Source organism: Lepidothrix coronata, unplaced genomic scaffold, assembly GCF_001604755.1.
Source record: "Lepidothrix coronata isolate B3197 unplaced genomic scaffold, Lepidothrix_coronata-1.0 Scaffold46, whole genome shotgun sequence".
Taxonomy (NCBI): Eukaryota; Metazoa; Chordata; class Aves; order Passeriformes; family Pipridae; genus Lepidothrix; species Lepidothrix coronata.
Window position 1 is genome coordinate 261,207 of NW_016690226.1, and position 21,658 is coordinate 282,864.

General features: G+C 44.1%; 1 protein-coding gene across 1 annotated transcript in view; it reads right to left on the minus strand.

Moving 5' to 3' along the window:
- Window positions 1-21,658, minus strand: part of LSAMP (limbic system-associated membrane protein) — a 254,221-nt gene that overhangs the window by 18,607 nt on the left and 213,956 nt on the right. The window contains exons 4-6 of the mRNA XM_017814594.1: window positions 9,956-10,090; window positions 6,066-6,186; window positions 4,992-5,140 (exon numbers count right to left, since the gene is read on the minus strand). Of these exons, the coding sequence (XP_017670083.1) occupies window positions 4,992-5,140; window positions 6,066-6,186; window positions 9,956-10,090 (405 nt within the window). The remainder of the gene's footprint in view (window positions 1-4,991; window positions 5,141-6,065; window positions 6,187-9,955; window positions 10,091-21,658) is intronic.

The following is a 21,658-nucleotide window of genomic DNA, read 5'->3' on the forward strand; positions in this document are numbered from 1 at the left end:
GGTAGACCTGGGACAATGAGTGGTCTTCTGGCTTACCTGCTGAGATCACTGCTGATGGACATAGAGCTTGGCAGGATACGTCAGTAGTCCACTCTCATTCTCTGATCAACCCAGGCCCAGCTATTTGGAGGCTAATGCTCTTTATATTGTATCCTTGGTGCAAAGAGTAAGTTTCTGCCTCGCTGGAGCCCATAAGGATGTAGCAGGTCAGGCCGATCCCTGTGACTCTGGCAGAACTTCTGCCCTCGTGGTGGTAATGGAGTTGTTTGAATCCACAGCAGGCACAGGGGAGATCAAATACAAATCTAGCCTGGATCTCTGTGTTTATGTAGCAACAGGGGACTATTGTTCTGCGAAAGCAGGCTGTTGTGCTGACAAGACTTCCTTGTTATTTAGTTTGGTTAAATAACTCAACTCCCCTTTACCTTCTTCCTGCACAGCAGGCTACAGGCTGCACAGCATAAGCAGTTAAAGCAAAGCACTACGGCCTCATTATCATGCTGCTTTCTATTCAAGGACTCTACCTCTATTCCCCTCACCCGCTGTGTGCTGCTTTTATTGCTCCACCCTGGCTCATTAGCAGTGTCTCAGCCTTGCCCCGTCTGACTGTCACCCCAAACCACTTTCCTTGTCTCCTGAGTCTCCCTGTTAGTGACGGCTGGGGGGAAGACACAGGGTTTGCACTAAGAACCACTAAGAGGGATTTCAGCTCCAGTTAACACTCCAAACCCTCACAGCAACCACTGTAAGCAAATGCTCAGGCACAACGAAGTGTGGGCAGAGAGTTAGAAGAAGGGGTGTCAGCCCGAGCACACAGCCAGCGCTTGTGCCGGGACACTAATGAATAATGACAAGTTAGAGGCCAGTGCTAGCTCACTTTAGGAACGTGCCCCTCAAACCAGCTGGACTCCACCTGAAGCCTCTCGAGGAGGCAGGGGTGGGATCCCGCTTGCCACTGCTTCTAGTTGGTACAGTCCATGCCAGTGGCTGCTTCACCTCCATGTTTTCTAGTTCCCCAAAGGATGCAGATGATATGGCATCTGCTGAGGTGGCAGTCTCCTATAACTGAGACAACTCAGCCAGCAGGACTGCATCAGGATGTGCAACACTGCTCTGTTGTCTCCTGTTTCATCCTATGGGAAGGGCTAGCTCTGCGGGAGGCAGAAGTCACTAATTTGGAAAAGCTTTCATTTCTTTCCTCTGCCTTGCTAGAATGTACCTGCTTCTGTGTGCCTGTGGTGGAGGTGTGTGGGCTTGCTTATACATCACACAGGTGCATACCTGTGTATACTCACCTGCACATAAACCTATGTATCTGTGTTCCTACAACAAATGTGTATCTGCTGTATATTTATATATACTTATATAGAAACATATACACTTCTGGGTAGCATGGGTTAAGATACAAATGGTGACTTTTACTCATAATGCTTTTCATAGCACTCTGTTAGATGAGTAAAACAAAAAGAAGACATGATCCCTACCTCCTAATACACCTGGAGGTAAAACCCTTTCCCTTCAGTTGTGACATCACTTTTCACCTCTGTTGCTCTGTGATGGCAGCCCTGGCTTTGCCTCTCTATCAGGTAATTTTCACAGAGATGTGTGTTACTGCCCCTTTCTTAGATCTCACCATATTTTGTGCTTGGGGCTTACAAACACCCCTAGGCTCTACAGAGCTGAATTGACCTACTGGATCATCACTGCTGCAAAACATGGTCCTGCCTCCCAACTCCTCATGCCCACAGATGCATGATACAGCTTTCTCTCTTGCATGGGCTTTGGTGCTTGTTAAGCCTGTCCATGAAATAATTCAGCTCAGAACAACAAAAGAAAACATTTGGGGGCATTCTGGGGAGGTGAGCAGTAAAGCTCAGTTACCTTTTCACTGATTTATCAGGTTGATCTGGCTCAGTGGGATGTCCACTGAGTAGCAGAATAAGTGAAACCATGTGGCAGAGAGCAGGGTGAGCAAAAGGAGTGGGGAGGAAGGGATGTCAGCAAGCTATTAGATCGGTTTTATCATCAAACTGTACCTAAGTAGCCTGTCTGCAAACATATTCCATATTGCTGTTGAAGACAGGCTCCTGAGTAAGTTAAACCTTTGTTGTGGCCATTTTTTTGTTATTGTAAACTGAGTCTCCAGGAGTGAGGGGTATTAAATCTCTCCACCTACAGCAGGCAATCCTTCTGCTACATTCTTTAAGGAAGATCACTAGCTATCTATTCATACAGCTCAAGGGAGCTGCTTTTGTATTTTAATGCATCTTCTATCTATGACGTTGACATCTAAGGCACTCAGTCTCTCTGAGAGTTTTTCAGTGCTGGCTGAGATTTCATGAAATGGTAGTCACCCATTTTTCTCTACTGCTAAACTGTTCTTTCACATCACTTTGCTAGCTCCCTGTCTGCCCTCCACCTCAGGCAAAGCTGCCAGTACCTCATTATTAACTCTCTGGTTGTTTCTTCACTTCTCACTGCCATTCTTTTTTGTGCTGCAATGGGACACTGAGGAACCATCGCTGTACTTACCTCCCTAGTGGGATGTTGCTCTACAGTGAGCTTGTTCTCTATTTAAAAAGGAAATAAAATCTCTGATTCCAGGGATGAAAAACACTCCCAAGTATTTGAGTATCTGCTGTACCTTGCAAAAGCTGCTTTATTTTTCTGTCTGGATGTGTGGCTGGGAGTGTGCACTACCTGTTATTTCAGCTACTGTGTGATCACTACAGAATTTTTTTCATCTGGGCTTGTAGGTTTTTTTCAGCTGCATTCTTTATCTTTATGAAGCTGGATTCCTTTCACTCATTTCCCCCCTTTACCTTCAAAATACCATCTGTAGTCTGCCTGAATTTGTGTTTTTCTCTCTCTTTCTCTCTTCCACGCTAACTAGAAGAACAGATTTCCTGAAACATTGTGAAGCAAGTGCACACTAAAGAAACAGGGATTAACCAAGCAACAAAAAACAAGTTAGAAAGAGTCCACTGAAAATCATCAAATCTCTCTCAGCTCCTGTACCTCTGTTCACCTGGCTCTTGTGAAGTTCGCCAGCATTCTCCAGCATAAATAGGCCTTGCATTTCTAAGGTAAAAATGATAAACAAAATCCAACAACTTGAAACAAGGAAAGTGTTCTTCATAGACATCAAAAGGGGGATAAAATAGGATCCTTGGTGCTGCAAGCCATCTTTAATAGTTGCCACATCTCCTCCTGGAATAGTTAATGGCAACTTCGCGAGATTTCCTTGGGTCTCTTACAGGTTCTGCCACTCATTTTATGACCATGGGTAAACCACTTCTTCACTCTGTACCTTGGCTTCCTACTGCAAAACGGTGCTAATAACACTCAACCATTTCTAAATAATGTGTTATATTAAAATATTCATTGCTAGCAAATCCTTTGAGATCCTTTGAGGTGAAGTTCTGAAGTCATGCAAAATGCTTTTCTAGCAAAACTAACCCCCCAGCTAAAATCATATGTGCATACATACATTATTGAATTTCATTTTATATTTTGTTTCAGTGATGCATTTCAGTTCATCTGTGTAACAGGAACCAAGAGAGAGGGCCAAATTTAGAATTCAGTCACAAATAATGGATTCTAAACTTAGAATTATATTAATATCAGCAAAAACAAATCTGGAGTATTTGAAAATTATGTTCCAGATTGCTGCCTGAGGATTTTGTTTGAATCTCATGACAGTCACAAGACCAGGGTGAAAAGAATTTCAAAGTAGAAATTTGCTTTGTGTGCTGCAATGCTACAGGAAATCAAATATATGTTCTTTTATGATAATATCTGTTCTTTAGAAAATAACCTCCACAAAATACACTGAAATTTGCAAAAATTCAAACTGCCATGAAATAAATCTAAGGGTGGTAAACAGGGAATACAAATGGATTTATCCTTTTGCACTACCTCTGTTAAAAATAACCAAACCAAAACACTGGTTTTTTTTATAGTGGTTTGATTAATCTGACCACACAGAGTAGAAACTAGACTAAACTGCATCCCATACTGACTGCTTCACACATCTTATCTGTTTTTCTGTTTAAAAGGACATGCAGGTCATGACATGAGTGTTTTAATTCAATTTAGGACCATGCAAGGAATACTGCCATAAGTCACTTTTGTGTCTACATGTCCCTCGTGTGAGTGGGCAGTTTTGCTGCAGTCTGTCTCTAGTGGCAATAACAACATGTGGTCCAAGTCTAGGCCTGGAATAGAGAACTGCATTTTGAATACACCATGGTTTGTATGGGTTGTACACGTGGATGAGAAGCAGGGGCTTTGTTTATGGGCAGGTTTGAATCAGCTGCAAAATTCAAAACCAGCAGGTAATTTTGCTCTAGAATTTTATCTAGTCCCAGATTCTGTGTGTTTACACTTACTAAGACAAACTTAGTAATTGAAAGGTAGCAGAATGAGATCCAAAGAATCTTATTCCATTTTTCATCTGTTTACCTTTCCCCCCATGTTCCTTCTGGTATGCACATTTAAAGTCATTCTGTCTTTTCTCATTTCTTTCTCCTCCATTTCAAACCAATTTCTCTTTTTCTTGACTGTCTCTTGTTCTCCTCAGGCTCAGTGGTTAGTTCTCTCCATCTCTCTGAATTACTTGTCATTTCTCAGCTATCATGGATCCTCCGAGCCCTGGCCTTCTGTCTACTTATTAAAGGGGCTGTCATTCTAAGGGTTTTTTTGTTTCCAGCTTTAAAACAAACATGCTTTTATTATTTTAACAAAATCTGACTTCACCAAAGCCAGTCAATCAAAGGGCTTGCCTGTAAACCTTTTAATTTGGCTGTGTTTGTGTTTCACGGCAAGTATGAACATGTAGGTATCTGAAGCAGAGTGCTGAAAGCCTCCACGGCTGGAGGTTTGAGAGGCCTGGATTGTCAAGTGGATGCCTTCCTGAGTTTTGGTCACCATGTGCTTTCTACAGAGCCTGGTCTTTGTGAGAGCCTCCCTTTACCCTCTCCCATACTTACTGTAAAGGTATAGGCTGGCGTTTGTGACTCCCAGCTTGTTGGCAGCCACGCAGGTGTAGTTCCCATAGTGTTCCTCAGTGACATTGGCCACCATCAGCAGAGACTGGCTCCCCGTGCTCTTTATCTCCAGACCATTGGCGCTGTTTATCCTGGGAAGGCAGAAGAAGAGGTGTATAGTGCAATGGTAGCTATGTATTGGGAAGGAAATCACTGCCAGGCAGGCAGTAAACCAAAGTCTTTCAGCCCAGCTGGAAGGGGAGGATAGAGGGAGGGGGGAAGGAGATGTGAGAAGACAGAGATCAAAGAAGGCATGTATGGAAAACAGAAGGGAATGAAAGGAAGTAAGAGTGCAGTGGGGTGAAATGCCACCAGTAGGGCAGTGGAAAAGCAAAAAAAAAAAAAAACAAGCGAAGGGAGGAAGCATTTTTCCAGCACAGACTCACACTGGAAATGAACACACCATGGCCAGCTGAAAGCTAGTACATACTTGAACCAATTCATGTGTGCATATGCCAAAGCTAAGTCACCCCAGAGCCTGTAATGTCATGTTAAAAACTAGGGTAATAACACAACCTTCTTAATACCAGGTAAATGCTCAGGTATAAAGGACAGATCCCTTTTCTTTTCTCCTTTACTCTCATATGCAAATCTAAGAGGCTCAAGTTACACAGATGGGGGAATCACACCTCCCTCAGCAGCTCCTTCCCCTAAATGAAGGCACCTAGATTGGTATTACCTAATTGGAGACTAACACTACCTACCTTTTTATCTGTAACATGGGCTACTTAATGCATGAACATTGTCTTAATTGTGTGTTGGCCCAGAGTTGACTTAAAGGGAAGAGCTCCACCCTCTGCACCTCCTTCAGCATCCCCAGCGCAGAGAGGGACTGCATCCTCCAGCCTTGACCATGCTGGTTCTGCTGAGTCTGATGGGTCATTGTGACTCAAATGGATTGTAAGGAGCAATTTGTTTGAGAAGAAGAGTTGGGGAAGACAATAGGTGATGCTCTAAGGATCCACTATTGATTAGACGGAAAAGGAGAGAAGAAAAGAGGCGAGCTAAAGGTCTTACCTGGTATCATCTCTGTACCATTCGAAATCGGGTGTGGGCACTGCTGATGCCTCACACCGGAGTAAGGCTTGTCGTCCCGTGGCCGCTTCATTGCTCTTGGACTCTGTGATGGTGGGAGGGTCTGCAGGAAGGAAACGTGTGGTCACTTCACACACTTCCAGGTGTGACAAAACAGCAAAACTATGTCAGGGATGGCTTCCTCATGCAACCTGTTCGAGCTAGTGGAGGCCCACAGCTGCTGCTTGCTGTGGCACATGTTCCCCCCGCTCCTCTGCAGAACACGTGCTCTTTGAACTCTCCCTAATACACCACGTTAGCATCGCTCCTTACATGTGCTTCTCTTCAGCACTGCTGAATAAAATTCTGTCATAAATGCATAGGCATACACAGGCAGAGTTGAGGTTAATGATGGACTTCTCTAATTTATGAATATTTACCTATGGATCTTTAGTTCACATGGAATCATCAGAGATAACATGAGAGAAAGACTTCATCAAGGGTAAAGGAAGACAGTAAAAGTAAAGGAATAAAGGAATTTAACACTAGCATGAAAATTATTTTCCATACAAACTCTTTGTCTAATGCCAAAAGTATAATAAGCAAGGACTGAGGCAACATGTATGATATGGAAATACATTCACAACTTAAAAGGGAAGAGCTTTAGGAGAAGCTGTGTGTGCAACTTTGAGAGACAGATAACTTGTTGAGACACTTCCCTTAGGTGTCTAAGGTTAAAAATCCTGCTCAAGTGTTCCTGGACGTCATGCTTTGTGACAAGCTTCAAGAAGGCTTGCTTGTGACTGTTCTGCATGAAGCTTGCCCTCAGCCTAGCATGGTGTTCCCACCTCTGCTTAATTTGTAGCCATGGACAAACCACACTTGGAAAACATATTGGTGGGCCCTGTTTGAGCTACGTCTCAGTACTGGCTGGGTACCAGGTTGGGTAGGCACCAGCATCTTCAATCCCAGCCCCATGTTCAAAATGTTAAGTGATAAAGCTTTACATGTTAAAAGGCAGAAATATTTCCCCTTGGCTGCTGAGAGGGATCAAGGAATAAGTGCCTTGTCTCTCATCACTAATACTTCCACACCCTGAGATTATGGGACTGCAACTCAGACAGCTACTTTTCTGAGACTTGGGTTACCATAAAGCGCACTCTGCGTGTGCAGAGTACAGCTCCGCTGTCTGTGTCCGTCTCGGTACTGAAAGGCCAAAGAAAAAGACAAGCAAAATGGATTGTGCCAGTCAAAGAAAAAAAAAATAGTTCTGTTTGGAAAATGTATGGAAGGAAATTTGTTTGTGAACACATTAGCCATCTCAATGTGATCCCTTTCCTGACCTTAATTGGGATTTTATGCAGGGCTTTAGGGATATTGCAGTGCGCCCTCTAACATCATAAATATTAATAAGTGTACATAAATAGGATCCTACATTCAAAGGCTGTGGGTTCACGCAAATATTTTAATTTGAAAAGGAGGAGGGATAATAAAAGGATAGTGAAGGTGATTTTTTTAACCATCCTCCTTTGAATTTTGGTTCAAACAGTATATCTTTTTGCTGTCTAAAGTGAGACAAGACTTTTCCATTTCACTGAATCTGGCACAAGAGGTGAGTTACAGAATGAACCTTTCTATGGGCTTAGAAAATGATCCCAGCAGGCATCTGCTCCCCAGCCTTCTGTCAGGGAGCCCTTGCTCTGAGCAGTCCCTATCTTCACCCCTTTAAAATGTTGCTGCAGTGCTCTCCCATGAGAAGGGGCAGGTGGGAGCCCCGACTAAACCAGCCTATTGCATTCAGAAAGCAGACACTCTGCATGTAGGTGTTTCCTGCCCGGGAAGCCAGGAGTGGGTTCCCTTTGGCTGTTTTCCTTTCACTCTTCTCTAGGCCTCAGTTTCCCTGTCTGTGATGTGCTGCAAGGGCCATTACTCAGGAAGCCTGAAGGTGGTAGTGTGAGACCAAAGTGAGATGCTCTCTCCTGCGGTCTGAGCTGGCAAGCTAGGTGCTCCACAGCAGATGATAAAAGATAGCCAGGAAGCTCCTTAGGTTGGGCAGGTCCCATTTTTCAAACTTACTGTAGTTTTTGCACTTTCTGCTACTTGTGGTGTTGTTTAAGGAAGCAGGTTCAGGAAAGATGTATGCAAATGTCTAGCTTTCATTCCTCAAACAGGACTGATTTTTTCCTGCACGGTCCTCATGATCTCTTAGATTTTATTTCCCTTTCTTTCAAAGGAAAAGTTCTGTCCTGATGGAATTTTAAGTTGCTTACATTACAAATTACACCACATATTAATATTACAATACTCTATCACATTATATTTTCATATATTCCAACAGCTAAAATGTTTAAGCTCTTACTGTGGCATAGTTATTATGTGTTGAAACTAAGTCAAAATCAAACATTCTGACTTTATACAAACAATCTGTTTCAAACACATTAAAAGCATCGTTGAAATTATGTTTCACAGAAATATTTGAAAATATTAATTGGTTATCATGGAATGTCTCCGTTTTATAAATTCAGCTGTTTTTGACAAGAAAAAAACCCTCGACACTTTTAGTGCAGAAAATCTGCTACTACAGTTCATATTTATGCCAAATTTGTCCCATGAAGCAGCTGGTATTAAACCACTGCCACCCAGTTTCTAAGGGAATTATAAAAAACTGTGGATTCTGAAGATGCTGCAGGGAGCCTATAACCTTGACTTCTAAGCAAGACAGAAAAGTTGATCTGATGTGATGGCCCAAAGAGAAAGAAAGAGACAAAGAGCAAGAATGGTATTAAAAGGTGCTATAATCACCTGTGCTGTCAAATTAAGACTGGGATGGGCTGAAACACTTACTGCCATCAGGTCTCTGCCCTAACCCACTCCCTGACAGTTCTATCTGTGAATCAAGACCATGAATATGCACCCTGAAACATGCCTGTAATCATCTCCAATTGAAATTTAAGGTAGTATTCTGGTGTATAAAATGAAGAAGGTCAAGAGACGATGTATCTCCTATTCATCCATCCTTGCTGCAAAGTTTTTAGCCTCCAAGTAAGGAAATAAAGCAGGTAGATGCAGATATTCACTTTAAATCACTCCAGTGCCAAATATAAACCATGCAAGTACAGAGGTGGACATATACACACGTAGGATTACACGAATAACATCAGTCTGAAATATCTTGTGTCACTGTTAGAGGAACAGGCCAGCTGAGTGAACTGGACATCTGTCTAAGCATATATGGGCAATGGGATCCAGGCCCCACTCACACAGGTGTGGATGGAAGCCACATAGCTAACTGTGCCTCTCAGTGCTTTTAGGTGGACTGCTGTATCCTTTGGTCAAGTCCCTTTCTGTATTACGTTGGTGCATGAAGGGTCTCTTAGACAGAGCTTGAAACCAGCACAAAATTAAAGTTTTTGTACCCTCTCCTTAACACGTGCCTCTACTGCATGTCCCCTGGGCTGTGATACCCGTGAAGGCACTGCTGAGATGGCTGGGTGCAGGGAGGCGTGTGTTTGCTCTGAGCCAGCTGAACCCTCCCTTATCTCTGCCTTGCTGAAGCTTCTCTTCACGCTACTGTTCACTCGAATATCAATGAGTGAAAACAAGGCATTGCCAGTGTTTCTGAGGGGAGAGACAGGGGCAACTCACAGATCCTCTCTCTCCCTCTCTGTTTCTCTCTATCCCCGCAGACTGCCCCCCCCCCCCCTTCTTATATATTACCAGGTTTAAAGCACAAACTATATCCTGTGGCAAGTGTGTGCAGATAGTTTTCTCAGCACCGTCCCTTTCAGATTGTATAATATAAACCCAGAAACACTTCTCTATTTATCCTGAAGTGACCCCCGCCTGTGGGCAAAGTTCTCCCCGTTGACCTGTTCCAGCTGCAATGTACTCACAGTTCACAGTGACCCGGACTTGCTTGACGTCTGCTGAGGCAACCTCGTTGGCAGCTTTGCATTCATACTTGCCCGACTGCTCTCGTGTGATACCCAGGATCTCCAGATACTCTTCCTCGCCTTCGAACTCTCTGCCTGGTAGTGCAGAAAAATACAGGGGATGGTTCTGTTAGGCTTTCAGATTTGGGAAACCTCCTGCTGAATAGCTATGGAGGAACAATCACGACAGGGATTCTGCAAATAAGCAACAGTCATGAGCGATTTAAAAGTTATTTCAGAAGCCATATCAGCAAGATACTAGCATTATTAGTTATGGAAAACTGAAAATCTGGAAGGAAGCTACAAGTAGTACCAACACATCCCATCTCACAGGCTGCCCAGGCCAAGAAGCAAAATCTCCACCACTTGAGATCAGATAAGTTCACTAGTGTGATGGCTGAGCACCAGAAGAGGTTAGTCAGACTGTGGCTGATTGCTACTTCAAGCAGGGCTAGCTGGGTCCTCAGATGTGATGGTGTTTTGTCAGCACCCTTTTCTCCACTGCAAAACTGTGAAAAATGTCCGTCTCTCAGAGCAACTACCACCCTGAAGTGCCATCAATCAGATCAAGATGCTGTTAAACACAGCCCAACTGAGAGAAACAAAGTGTAATTTGATCCGTGGAGACAAATAATCATCACGCATCCCTGATCTACTGTACATATGAAAGGGACATACTTAAACTGTGCTGCCTCACTAACACACTTGTGAAAACAGCAGCTCGAGTGTCAGTCGGGGTTATGAACAGGAGCAGGAATCGGGAGAGGTCTGTGGCCTTGCTTTTAATTCACTGTGCGACCTTGGGTGAGTCAGTCCTTCTCTCTCCCTCTGCGAACTGCAGCAAATAGCCCCCCCTCTCTTATCACCTCCTGGTCAGAGAAGGGCGGTGAGGTTAACCCATGTAAAACACATTAGATTTGTTGGAGGAAAGTTGCTACGGAAGCATGAAATATTAGGATTGTTATATCTACTCTATTCCTTCCAAAAGCAAAGTAAGGCTCCTCTTGGAAAGAACCTGAACCACATTCGTTCCTCTGAGAGGGCCATGAGCACTGCTCTACAGAATGTGGAAGCACCAGCCTGTGTATTTGTATGTTTGGAGAAAGCATCCCCCAACTCTCAAAGGGTAAAAGCCAGATTTAAAAAAAAAAAAAAGAAAAAGTCACCTCACAAGGTCTCACGTTCAGGTTCCTCAGAGAGCAGATTTTTCCAAAGCAAGTCTCTGCCCAGAAGACATTTTTTGCTCAGCAGGTGCCGAGCACTTCTGAAACCCTGCCCACTTCACTAAGTGCTTACAGTTGTTTGATGGAGTTCAAATAGTGCCTGCAAGGATGGGGCTGTTCTCCTTGGTTTATGGAACTGTGTGAAAGCAGTGGGTAAGCTCTGTCTTTGGAGCTGAAGTTGCCATGGAGCCACCTGCAATGGATCCCACAACAGAGGCACAGACTTGCTGCCGCATGTTGGCCAGGTCAGACTGGCCACACACACTGGCAATGCCAGTTTCATGCATTTCCCTCCTGCATCAGAGAGGGACTTTAGGAACTTCAAAATCTGCTCTGAACTCTCCCTCACACAATTATTTTTGTCTTTTTTATTTTCTTTTCCCAGGCAATTTTCAGAATCATTCTAGGGGAAAACCAACCCCCGTCACGGAGACTCAGTGTGAAAACAGCAGTGTACCTATTAAACTCATGTAGTGACAAGGTTTCCACTCTCTTTCAGCAGGGCTAACCAGCAGTCCCTTTTTTGAGCTCCTACCAGATGTTCAGGTGAGTGGAAATCTCATTGCTATGTCTAAAACTTACAACTGCTTTGGTTCTTGTATCCCCTGATAGCCTGCTGAAGGGCCTTCCTGCATGGGAACAGCATATTGTACAAAGGAGGGAGGCAAAGTTGGCTCCATTTGGGCACCTGGTGCTCTGGGACATGGCTTTCGGTCCTCTGCTGTGCACTGGGGCTGATGCTGTGGAAAGTCAGTGGAGAAGGAAGCAAGGGGGGATTTTCACAGGTGTTTTTTATTGCTGTAACTCATGAATATGTTACAGAACCCTGTAGGACCAAAGTTAGGTGAGTCACAACACTGTGGAAAGGACTTCTGTCACCACCTAACCCTCTCCCCAACCTCAAGGCAGGACACATAGGTCATGTCAGGGACACAGCCATCCTCTGCCCTCCAGCGGCAGCCACTCCAGACAATCTGTTCCTGTGCTTTGCTGTCCTTACCCTGAAGTTTCCCTGAAGTTTGACCTGAGTCTCCCTTGCTGCAATTTAAAGCTATTATTTTTGTCTTAGCCACTACAGACAAAAAGAACAAATCATTCCCTCCTTCCCTGCAATAGCCTTTTATCAACTTTTAAATCACTTCTGTTCCTCCCTCAGTTGTCATCTTTTTTTTTTTTGGCTGAACATTGCCAGGGTCTTTCAACCTTCCTTTGTAGGTGAGGTTTTTTTTAGACCCTTGATCATTCTCGTTCTTTGCTTTTAGACCCCTCTGACAGGTTCACATTTTTCTGGCAGTGCAATATCCCAAACCCAACACAGCATTTCAGATGAGGTGTTACCAGGGCTGAACACAGATAAAGGACTGGGTCACAACTTCTGCACTGTGCTACTGTCTGTATAGCAAATATGCTGTTTGTGTTTTTGCTATAGCATGAATCATTTCTGTTTGGGAACCCTTTTAATTCCCACATCCTCTTATGACATATTGCTACCTGCTAATAAAGCACTTTTAAAATCCCACCCCCAATTTAAACTGACAACCAACACTACCCTCCTTTCGCAGCAGCACTCCCAGTTGGTAGGTTAGTCAGTTGACTGGAAAGTTAATCAGACATCAGGGAAAGACTCAGAAAGAAAAGGTTAAAACGTAATTTGCCTCCGTTTTGCAAATCATTTGCTCTGCCATTCTGCCTTGTTTATACACAGGGTTCATTCCAAGGGGGGCTGGCTTCTCCTGCAATTTGCCCTTGTCACAAGACTGTCACCATAATGAAAACAGGGTTGAGGGTGACTTAACCAGCTCTAATGGAGTGGCACGCTTATTAAGGGTGCTGTTCAGTCTGTCTGTCAGAGAACCACATCAATGAAATGCCAAAGTATCCTAAAAGGGTACATACTTTCTCAATGGAAGATGGTTTTTAGCTTCTCCCCTGCATACATACACGCACTTAAAATGTACCGTGTACCCTGTCCAGCAGGAGAGCATTTACAGCTGCGCAAAACCCCTCCCAAGACATGATGAGTTGCTGGTTTGCCCAGTGGAGTTCTCTAGAGGTAAGTGAAAGGCAGGACTTCTGTTTTAAAGGGCATGCCAAAGACATCAATAACCCTATTCAGTTCCTCGTTCCCCTGCTCCAGGACACAGATACAAGCACAACACTTCAGGGAAAGTTTCTGTGACAGTCTCTTGCTGAAATAGTGGTAGCACTGTTCTTGTCCCTGCACTGGTGACCCTGGGCATCAACATTTTGCTACAAGAACTTAGCTGCTCTCACTTGCAAGACAGACCCTTTTGCTTGCTGCCTTGTCCCCTCTAAGAGTACATTAACCATTTCTAACAAAAAGCGTTTATATAAAATCAAGGTGTTGTAATAAAGACCATGGAGAGGATAGATGTATCACAGTGTGTTAGAGAAATGTCAGGTTGTGATATCTTGCAGAGAGCTGTAGAGATGTTTTCACTAATTCACTTTGGCAGCCAGATTAGGTGAGTCATATTAACTCTAACCTCGAAGGCAAACAGGGAGTAGTGGGTGCAGGAACAGAGCTTTATCCATCGAGTGAATTTACAAATGTTTCTGCGCAGGAGCCAGCTTTGTCAGGGAACTGATGGTTGTCACTATGCAGTTTATCAAAGCAGGGAGGGAGAAGGCTTGGACAATGCTCCTTGGTACTGATGACAATGAACATATTCTATTAGGTGAAGAGAGGGATTGCCAGCTTCTGGCAAGCAAGCCACTCCATTCCCATTAAGAGCAGACATTTGCCTTGAGCATGTTTTCAAGGGATGAAATTCTGACCCTTCTGCCAAAGCTCCCTCACTGACAAGGGCTGTCTCCTGGCTGTTCTGCCTGGTTCAGTACAGCCCTTTCTCAGTGGGGGGCCTTTCAGGTTTCCCTAAGGGGATCACTATTCACACAGTGCAGCTCTTCTCATCCCAAATCATCCCCTCCTGTGACTTTAGGCAACCTGCTTCCCTGCAGGTTTTTTGCCTTTCACACGTTCATAGTTAGCTTGGTTGGTTGTTGCAGCCCCATTAAACACCATCTTGCCAAGCTGTAGCTCCTTAACTCTGTCCCAGTAAATCAGAAAGAGGAGCTTTCTGCTCTGGAGGCTGGAGATAGAGAGAGTACGAGCCTGGGAGGCTTGACAATCAAACCAATAGGGAACGACCCCGAGCAGCACGAGCCAGGCGGCTGCTGCTGCTTGGAGCTGACAGAACTCTTTTTGCAGAGGGATCTGCGGCAGGCGGCTTTGATGTGTGCAGGAGGAAGGCTTTGAAGGCCCGCTTGCCTCAGCCACATTTCCTATCCCCTGGCTTCCTAATTGGACCCAGTAAATAATGAACTCGAAGAGCAAATCCGCTCAGCTGTGCTAGCCTGCTGGCAAGCAGGCCCCCTCTCCCCCTGCCTTCTGGAAACAGCCTTGTGCAACCCCATTGGCTTTGCATATTGTCCTTGTTGGTGTGCACACCTGCCTATGCTCTTGTGTGTGTATAAATATCTATGTATAAATAATATTACGTGTTTTATAGACTATGTATTTCATTTTTATATCTATAAATCCCACTGTGTGTGCAGAAACACATGCTCCCTACATACTTATGGGCTCTTCTGACCTCCACTCGAATGACCCCTTTCACTGCCACACACCATTACTCTTCCCTCAAAGGCTAAATGCTTTCTTTCTAGAGATGACACACACCCAGACAAAATCCCACTTACACTGTGTACAGACAGCTCTTTCAGGTAGTCAGGGGGCCAGCAATATATTCAGTCATGTGGTCTACCAGAGAGGCCTTTCCCTTCATGCCCCAGTTCTTTACATCTCCAAAAGGGAAGCTAATTTGCAGAGGTGGCAGCCACATTTTGTTCCATCTCCTTTCCTGTTTGTCCATCCAACACTTGTGCAAAAATTACTTTAGTGCTCTTATTTTTTTAGCACTGCTGTGGTCTTAAATTAAACTGAAGTTCAGATCCACTGAAAGTATCTGTTTGCATTTGACATGTGGAGAAAGAGATCAGCCCCCCGCTCCTACATTTGTTTTCCCTCCAAGCATCTTTGTAGTTGTGAAGAGGGGAGAGCAGAATGGGTTATGAATCTTTGTTGGGCCCTCCTCTGCCTAAAACAAGATGTGAGGAGATAAAAAGGATTGGAAATCAATAAATGCCATTTGAAGTTTTTTTGTGTGTTGCAACTTCTATTGCTGAACCGCAGGTTTTGTTGTCTCTGCACTCCCCATTTAGTGTTTGAGGTTTTGCTCACCTAACTTTCCTCCTTCTCTCTGCACCTTATATTCCCTAGGAACAGGGTTCTGAAAGACAAAAATAGTTAAGGGAGCCTTTGACATAATTTTTTTGTTTTACCTCCAGCTGGCAATTTTTTTTTTTAATTCAAAACTTTGAAGTTTTCATTTATCAGTCTCTATCTCGTCAGCCATAATAAATTCCAATGAACTTGGCATTTTTTTCCCATCCCTTCGTTGAAGAGGCTTGTTTTTAGCAAAGAGATTGGTGGAGAGCAGCAGATGGTGGGTGAGCAAAGGGACAGCTAGTGCTACAATGATACAGTAAGGAAGGCAGGCAGAAAAAACTCACATGGCATGGAAAGTTGTGAAAATGGGGAAAGCTTGAGAGAGAGAGAATAATAGATGGAAAAAACCCAGACAGAGAATGGAGAGAGGCACAGTGGCTGGTACAGAGAAATGCAAACACAATGAGATTCTTCAGTGACTGACAAAAAGAGAAAATGGTAGTCAGCTACTGACAAAGAGAAACTCACTGAGACAGAGCGAGTGAGAAAGACACGAGAGGAGATAGTGGCAGACAGAGAGATGTATGGCATGGAGAGAGGCAGAGCCATCCCTCGTGTAAAGGGAGCCATGAAATAACAACTGCCAGAGGGACAGGAACAGAGGGGTCGCATGTAGTAAGGCAGTAATTACTCTGTTTAAGCAGCGAGGCACAGCAGGGTATTTATTGTTTAAGCTGGCCTCATGCCTCCCATGCCCTTAGGTCTGTAGCTATTACACATAAACCAAAAAACTAGTGCAGTGCCAGGGAGGGCTCTGGCCTGGCTCTGGCTTCATGAATGAGAATGAGTCAGATCAGGAGGAAACACCCTGGCACGGTTTCTCCTGGCTTCACAGGACCTTGCTCATCAACAGTCACATTTGCACCTTATGTGCAAAGCTGGCTGCTGTGCCTCCCAAGCCAAGGACAGCGCCCGGGATGCTGCCCGGCTGAGGCAATACAAAGTATCTGCTGGCATAACCAGCGTTAAGAAAGCCAGTGATTTTTGTGGGGTCTTTCTCTTCAAACTCCATGCACCTAGCATAAAAATAAAAATTAAAAAAAAAAAAAACAAAACAGAAAAAACCTTCCAGGTTAAGAGCAGCCTCCCTAGACTGAATGATGTCTCTGTGTTCTCTCTCCAGGGACAGCACTGACCAAACCACTTGGGATGATTCGCCATCGCTGATGGCTCTGCCCAGGAGATGGAAGCCAAAAGCTGACAGCTCAGAGGCATTTTGCAACCTGGCTGTGTGTGCATGTCAGTGGGGTTGTCTGCTTGAGGCAGCCTCAGCGGGTCTGCTGTGTGTCTGAATTTCCACCCTCTCTTATTCATAAACAACCACTAAAGGCCATCACACTGAATAGCCCTTCATACACAGCCCTTAATCTGGGCACGGAGCAGGTGTGCAACATACTCCTTCATCTCAGCAACTGATTAGATTTTCCTTTCAAAATCCATATGTGAACACTGGAAAGAAAGGGAACCACACCCTAAAAAAAAAAATCCAACCCTGCTTCAGGTCAAAGCCTTCTGCTTGACCAGTGGTTTTCTTCTGTTCTTTGCTGAATCAGAAGAAGGACTTAATGTTCTGGCTCAACTTGAGATATAATTTAAAATAATTATTTCATGTTGAAGAAGATGACTTTTTTTTTTTCCCAAAATTACTTACTGAATTTAAACCAATTTTGTTAACACTTTTTTAATGAATACAAACAGCATTTTTTGGATAGATGAATTGCTGTTGAATAAAACTTGGCTGTGATGCCAGTGTATAAAGTAAATTATGAACCACGAGGTAAATTAAGTCATCTAATGTCACAGCTACAATATTACACTCCCTAAATGTTACATACTGCAATGTGAGTTGTCATGACTATGCTACCAAACACCAAGCCTTAATTTTACTGCCAAGAAAATGACATATAAACATGAACATACCAATAGTTGTACTGTTTCTGCATCTCAGAATTTTTGCCTGCTGCTTTTTAGAGGGTACTTTACAACAACATGAGGCATCAGCAGCTAGACGAATCACTGAGATGACACCAAATCTTTGAGTGTATTAAGAAAGCCTCAGGGCTTTGAGGACCATGCTAGAGCAGATAATAAAACAGAGGTTGAAAACAGGAAGTCAGACAAATAATCACAGCTCAGGCAAAGGAATTGTTCAATGTGCACACATTGATGACAGCACACCAACCTCTCGCTCTCAGCAGTGTGGTCAGCACTGTAGGGATCTGCACCCTCTTCCTCCACCACCTACAAGAGGATGGGCCAGCAGTTGTTCTTGGCAAGAGGAACAGCAGAGTGTGTTTGTGTGTGTGTATGTGTGTGTGTGTGTGTGTGTGTGTGTGATCAATAGGTCTTTATTTCCCACTGTGCTAAACACAAGAAGGTAATGCAAGCCAAGAGCTGATGCAGGGGCATTTGGCCTCGTGTACTCCTTTCCCTAAAGTTCTTTTATTTTGGACAATGCAATTGTGCTATTATCTTTATACAGTTTGAAGACAAGTTCATCCTCATGGACCCAAGACCAAAGAAAAGACTGACAGCAACAAGTCCCATCTGGGGCAAGAAGCCTGACTGAACTGTATAATTTCTGTCCTGCCTGTGAAGAGTGGGGATGGTCTGCAGTGTAGTCCCTAGCTGAATTCCACAAATCATTATGTCAGGCCCAGACTGTAGGAAAACCTCATGTGATGGTGCTCAGTGGTACCAACTGTGCCAGCCTCTCAATCCAGGAACTATAGGGTTTGTCTGTGTTTGGTGCCATCTTTAAAAATCCTTGTTACGTTCTTTACAAAGACTATTGTGTCTCCTGTAGCTCAAGACATGCACAATACACTATTGTGCAAGAATCAAGTGGCTCGCTTTCGTAGGCATCCATGAAAATATATTCCCGTTTCTAAATTTAATGTATTTGCTCCCCTCTGTCTTATGTCCACTGATACTTCTTGGGATGAGAGGGTAAGAATGAAAACATAACTGTAACCTAACTTAAAAACTAAAAAACAAAACAAAACAAACAAAAAAATTTGAATACCCCTGCCATGATTCATCTTAGCCCATAGAATTCCATTCTTTTATGTTTGAAACTTGGAAGAAGGCTTGAGAAATTACGAATTGGCCCAAATTTACTTAAAATGGGAAAGAATATTAACTCAGAAGCTTAGACATTGTTGTGGCTTTTTCTCTGCAAGCTGATGCCAAATATTTCCTGGCCAGATCACACAGCCTCCGAATCTCCTGTCTTTTTGCAAGATGGCAGTTCCTGTAGCTCACCCCTGTTTTCAGTGAGGCTACTCTAAATATGAAGTTCGCAAGGAACACATAAAGACTGGGATTCCTGTATCAACCTGGATCTTTCCACTGATCTTTTAAACAGCTATAGTTTTCAAGTGAGGAAATGAGGTCAAAGAGTTAAGCCACCCCTCAGCAAGATTTACCCTTTCAAAAACATGCCAGTGTGTTGTGATGCCTGGTGCCAATATTTGTATAGGTGGATTAGCGTCTTGAAAAATCGTTTTGTTTGCTTTTCTGTTGACCCCTCTCCTTGTTGCAATGTTTCTCAATTAGATCTAGCACAGTGATTGCCTAACACCATCCCCCATATCTGCTCCTGAAGCAAAGACGATACTCTGTGGGGAGCACAACAAGGGATCAGGAGATGATGCTAACTGGCTGGATTTAGGATTGAGCAGGCATGAAGCATTGCCAAGTATCAAGGCAAGTATCACAGAGGTTTGAAGGCAGACTGGGGTATGCTGGGAAGGCATTGTTTGGGCTCACACGCTGCACAGACTTTTGATCAATTGGGCTGGCTCCTGTGATATTATCATCTGAGGTATCTGCTGTTGATTGATAGTGATAGAGGGCCAGATAAATGATTGGTTCGGTCCGTGATATTTAATTCCTATGCAGTTAGCCACTCCCTTGCTTTCCAAAGAATAAGGAATCTCACTCTCAAACTTGCAAGGCTGTGAAGGAGGAGGAAGGTGTTTGCTCAGTGTCTAATATTGCAGTCTATACAGTCCTACAGGGGAGGCAAGCAGAGAGGAAATACAGGTCCTGACTTTGAGCTCTTGTAGCTCCCTGGTGCAGCTACTACCATTGCTAGTGCAGCTTTTGGCCATCAGCACTATTGAAATTCATGCCTGTGAGGCAGGGTCTCTCTGCCAGGGATATGGGAAAAAGAAGGGGGTCGCCAAAAAGGGAAAAGGCAGAACATTGTAAGTAGAAAAAACAGTTTCAAACCAACTGCTTTCTGACTTTTTACAGCTTACCCCATAAATTTAGGAAGGGGTCTGAGGACAAACCTAAAAGATATTTCATTGCCTTTGTCCCAACTCCTTACTGCTCTTTCTTGTTCTGATGCTTATAGAAAACTTCTAACAACTGTAACACTCCTGGCATGAGAAGACCATGGCCAGCCATGTCAGTCAGAAGCATCTCACTGGGCTTCACCACCATGTTAATGTCATGGACAGGAATCTATTTATTTCTTCTCTCCCAGCTCCCTCAAATAATTTACATTCTCTGGGGAGAGAAACATCTTGCTCCAACAGGAGCCCAAGTCAGCCAAAAAAACCCAAGAAAGCATGAAAAAAATATTCATTTTATGTTGAGGACTCATTGGCTCCTTTCCTTCTCAAATTTCCTGAAGTGGCAGGGGTCTTATTAGAGTGCCTTTGCAACTGCAAACCTGTGAGAGTTTCACTGGAACTGAAACAGCAGTTGTTCTAATTAAACAGCACAGAGCCAGCCACCTTAATCACCGGCATGATTTCATCTTCCTTGAGGAGAGAGTGGAAGAGGAATCAAAACTGATAAGAGAGAGGGAAGAAGGTGAAATGTGCTGAGCCCCTGGTTCCTCAATTTAAAGCACTAAGGGATGTCTCTCATCTCTGTAAAGATTCATGTGAGCTTCTGATGGCATGTTTTATTAAATGGTTATATAATAATTAATATTTGAAAGAAGGGTTTCCAAAAGCCACTAAATGCTTTACCAGGACAAGATCCAATAGCTTTCAATGGCATTTGTGCTTGCATGTCACTCAGGTGCACTGGAAAACTTCACCTCTGCTCCCTTATTAAAATCAGTGCCTCATTTACTCCATCAGCATGACCTTGACAGGCTATGTGGAAGAAACTAGGGGCCAAGGTGAAAACCATAAGCTCTCTAGGGAGAGAGTCCATGTTTGCTCAGCCTTGGGTGGAAGGGAGAGGTGCCAGCAGCCCACAGCCTGAGCGACAAATCCATCAGCTGAGGAGCAAGTACTCAGACACCAAGGACACCTGAGGAAATAACTGCATGATAATTCCCATTCTGACTCTCCCAAAGCCTGTAATGGGGAGGCACATCTGTCCCTGAGACGAGGCATGCTGGCAGGCCAGGTAGAAATGCTACTGGCAAGCTAGAGGGCCAGTGGGCCAAAGCTTAATAGGAAAACAGCAGTGATTTGTCTCCACCACTATTTATGTTTCAAGCACATGACAGGCTGTCATTGGAAGTGAGTGCTGCTAAATTTATTGCTTCTCAGATCTCCGTCACAGTTGCATACTTGACAAGTCACTTCATTTGAAGGGCTAGGTGTTGGGCTGGACTTTCCTCCCCCATGCTCTCCTCTAGTGAAAACCACAAACAGATGTCTTAACACCACAAACTGATCCCCTTGGGGGCTATATTATCAGGGTGTGAGTTTAGAGAAGAGGGACATTACTGGCATATTCATTTTTAACCCTGATATATGCCAGTCTCGTTCTGGGCCACTTGGCTGCAGATGTGTGTCTGACAGGACACACATATGACTGAACCGAACTAGTAACAGCTTGGTTACAGGGCTGGGCATTCCGAAACAGAGAACATGAGAGTGTGGTGAGCACAAGTGAGTACCAGCTGGGTGTGTGGGCAAGAGCTGCCGAGCACTGTAAAAAAAGCAGTACGAAAGCTTGTGGGGATGCAAGAGGAAATGCAGATGGGTGAAAGAGTACCCAGGGATTAGACTCTCCACACGTGTGTGCAGGTGCATGGAAGGTGGAAAAAATACATGCGGAAGCACAGGTGTGGGACTGGAAGTATGATGGAGCATTAAGGTGAAGATGTGAAGGAAGGAAGGCTGGCTGGCAGGCAGGGGAGAGGGTGAGAGG